At 41.3% G+C, this 2003-nt stretch overlaps 1 protein-coding gene across 1 annotated transcript; it reads right to left on the bottom strand.

The window, feature by feature from the left end:
- Positions 1-435: 435 nt before the first annotated feature.
- Positions 436-1557, bottom strand: LOC104531578 (coiled-coil domain-containing protein 47-like). The gene is made up of 3 exons (XM_010176496.2): positions 1430-1557; positions 1088-1255; positions 436-777 (listed from the first exon to the last, which is right to left on the bottom strand). The coding sequence occupies exons 1-3, from the start codon at positions 1505-1507 to the stop codon at positions 697-699; spliced, it is 327 nt and encodes a 108-aa protein (XP_010174798.1). The 5' UTR covers positions 1508-1557; the 3' UTR covers positions 436-696.
- Between the last annotated feature and the right edge of the window lie 446 nt (positions 1558-2003).

Below are 2003 nucleotides of genomic sequence, written 5' to 3' on the forward strand. Positions count from 1 at the left end.
AAACACCATGCTGACATTACAGACTTCACATTGTATTAAGCTTGCAGCATTCAAAACCCCAAGTAGGAAACTCTTCATGTATTCCATTCCCTTGTATCTAACCCATCTATATGTTTTATACAGACACCAGTCATGCCCACAGCTGGCCTAATACTGTTTCAGGCCCTTGTTTGTAAAAAAAGAAAATAAAAATCACTTCTATTCTACTGGGCTTAAATCCCTGAAGAATCCATACTGTGTATGGAAGGCTTTAAGTTTTGTGCCTTTACAAGCTTGATGCAAATAAATGCACAGTAAATGTGTTTATTGTGCCATTTTCCTCCCCTTAAGTTTCTCCCCCTTCCCTCCCAATAAAAACCAAAGCATGAATGTTACCAGCACACGTGGACAGGTTTACAATCTTCTGTTTTTAAAGAACAAATGACAAAGAGCATTCAAGAATATTGCATTTTTTTTTTTTTTTAAACAGACAAGTAGCAAAAATTTATACCACCTGGAATAAAACTGCCAAGACAAAGCTCTCTACATACACCTGCATGTTGCTGTAATACTTAAATAAGTAACACCACTGCAAGGAGCGTTTCTCTTAATGGCTGCTAGTGTTCAAAGAAGTGTAGGATTATGGAGTTAAGTCGGTCTTTGTACCCTGTGAATTAAAATTCTGCAGGTGGCACTGAGATGCTTCTCACAATGGAGTCACATAGCTTTCACTTTGATTTGCTTCATCTTCATCTGCTTCTTCTCAAGTTTCTTCTGCTCACGACGCAAAGCAGCTTCCTGTAGGCAAGGAGAGGGAGAACTGGATGAACATCAGTGACATTCTCAAAGAGCAAGCTGATCATTTCAGAAGAGCCAAACCAAAAAAAGGCCTCTGGTGCTGCGGTTCACATCTCTAACCACATGAGCTGGCTCCTCACTGGGAGCCTTCGTATGTTTCAGAAAGCAACAGCATATACCCTGAAAGTTGTCTGCCTTCCAGCAAATAAGAAATCAAAGTTGGCCACTGCTGGTATATCTACAGACAGCCCTGGAGATACCCTGGGAGAAATGTACCAGTAGCTCATAACAGTCTGAAAATCCCTCTCACCTCCAGCCGACGCTGTTTTTCAGGATCCTCTTCATTCATGATTCGCTCCTTCTCTGCCCGTTTTTTCTCTTCACGGCGGGACTGGGCAGCCTCCTGTCTTTGCACGTGAGTCAGTTTAAGGAAGTTCTCTTCCACACGAGCCCTGTTCTTGTCAGCTTTTTGTTTACCCTTTCCACAGAGGAAAGCAAATGCATTTAATACGGATTTCCCCATGAGCAGGATGCAGTATCTCTAGTAGTTGTATTAGAAACATAAACCTCCTAATCTTAAGATTAAGGATCCAATGGTAATAGTTGCAATTTCATACAATATTCGGAAGACAGAAAAATATATACAACTTACTTCTCTGTTCAGACGGAACTTCTTTGCTTTGTCAATAGAATAGATAACCATGCTCATCAGAGGCAGCAAAGACTCCATGTCTTTTGGGGAAGTGTTGCCTGAACCAGGCACTGAAAAAGAATTTCTTGTTAATTCAGAGAGGTTGGCAGGATTTTTCTACTTGCTATAATGCTCTTTCCTTATTGCTCAAACCATTCATGAAAGAATGATGTTCTTATCCTCCTCTGTAGGAACGACATAATTAACTAAAAGAGGCATTTAGCTTTGAAGAGCGCATTTAGATTCCTCACAAAGCGACAGGCCCATTTCCCCCACACAATCCTTCTTAATTTTATTAGTACAGAATACAAACGTAAGGGTTGAATTCAGGCTGTGACACTGGTTCATTTGGAGCTATGGCCTTGAATTTTGTAGAGAACTATGGGCCTTTTCTAGAATTGACTCCCAACAGGCTGTTGCTATTTCACACCAGGGTTAACCAAGTAACTCAGCGCAAGCTCAAACTGCAAGACCTGTGGCTTAAAAACAAGTCATCTTCCAACTTCCCAGTCAGCGAGGAGCACAGCGGCGGCAG

The sequence above is a fragment of the Antrostomus carolinensis genome, unplaced genomic scaffold (assembly GCF_000700745.2).
Source record: "Antrostomus carolinensis isolate BGI_N321 unplaced genomic scaffold, ASM70074v2 Scaffold49609, whole genome shotgun sequence".
In the NCBI taxonomy this organism is placed as follows: domain Eukaryota; kingdom Metazoa; phylum Chordata; class Aves; order Caprimulgiformes; family Caprimulgidae; genus Antrostomus; species Antrostomus carolinensis.

Bases quoted from the DNA above. Each gene is read 5' to 3' on its own strand.
- LOC104531578 (XM_010176496.2), bottom strand. From the start codon at position 1,507: ATGGAGTCTTTGCTGCCTCTGATGAGCATGGTTATCTATTCTATTGAC. The intron at 1,256-1,429 runs GTAAGTTGTATA...CTCTGTGGAAAG, and splicing joins AGTTCCGTCTGAACAGAGAA to GGTAAACAAAAAGCTGACAA. The intron at 778-1,087 runs GTGAGAGGGATT...CCTTGCCTACAG, and splicing joins AAAAACAGCGTCGGCTGGAG to GAAGCTGCTTTGCGTCGTGA.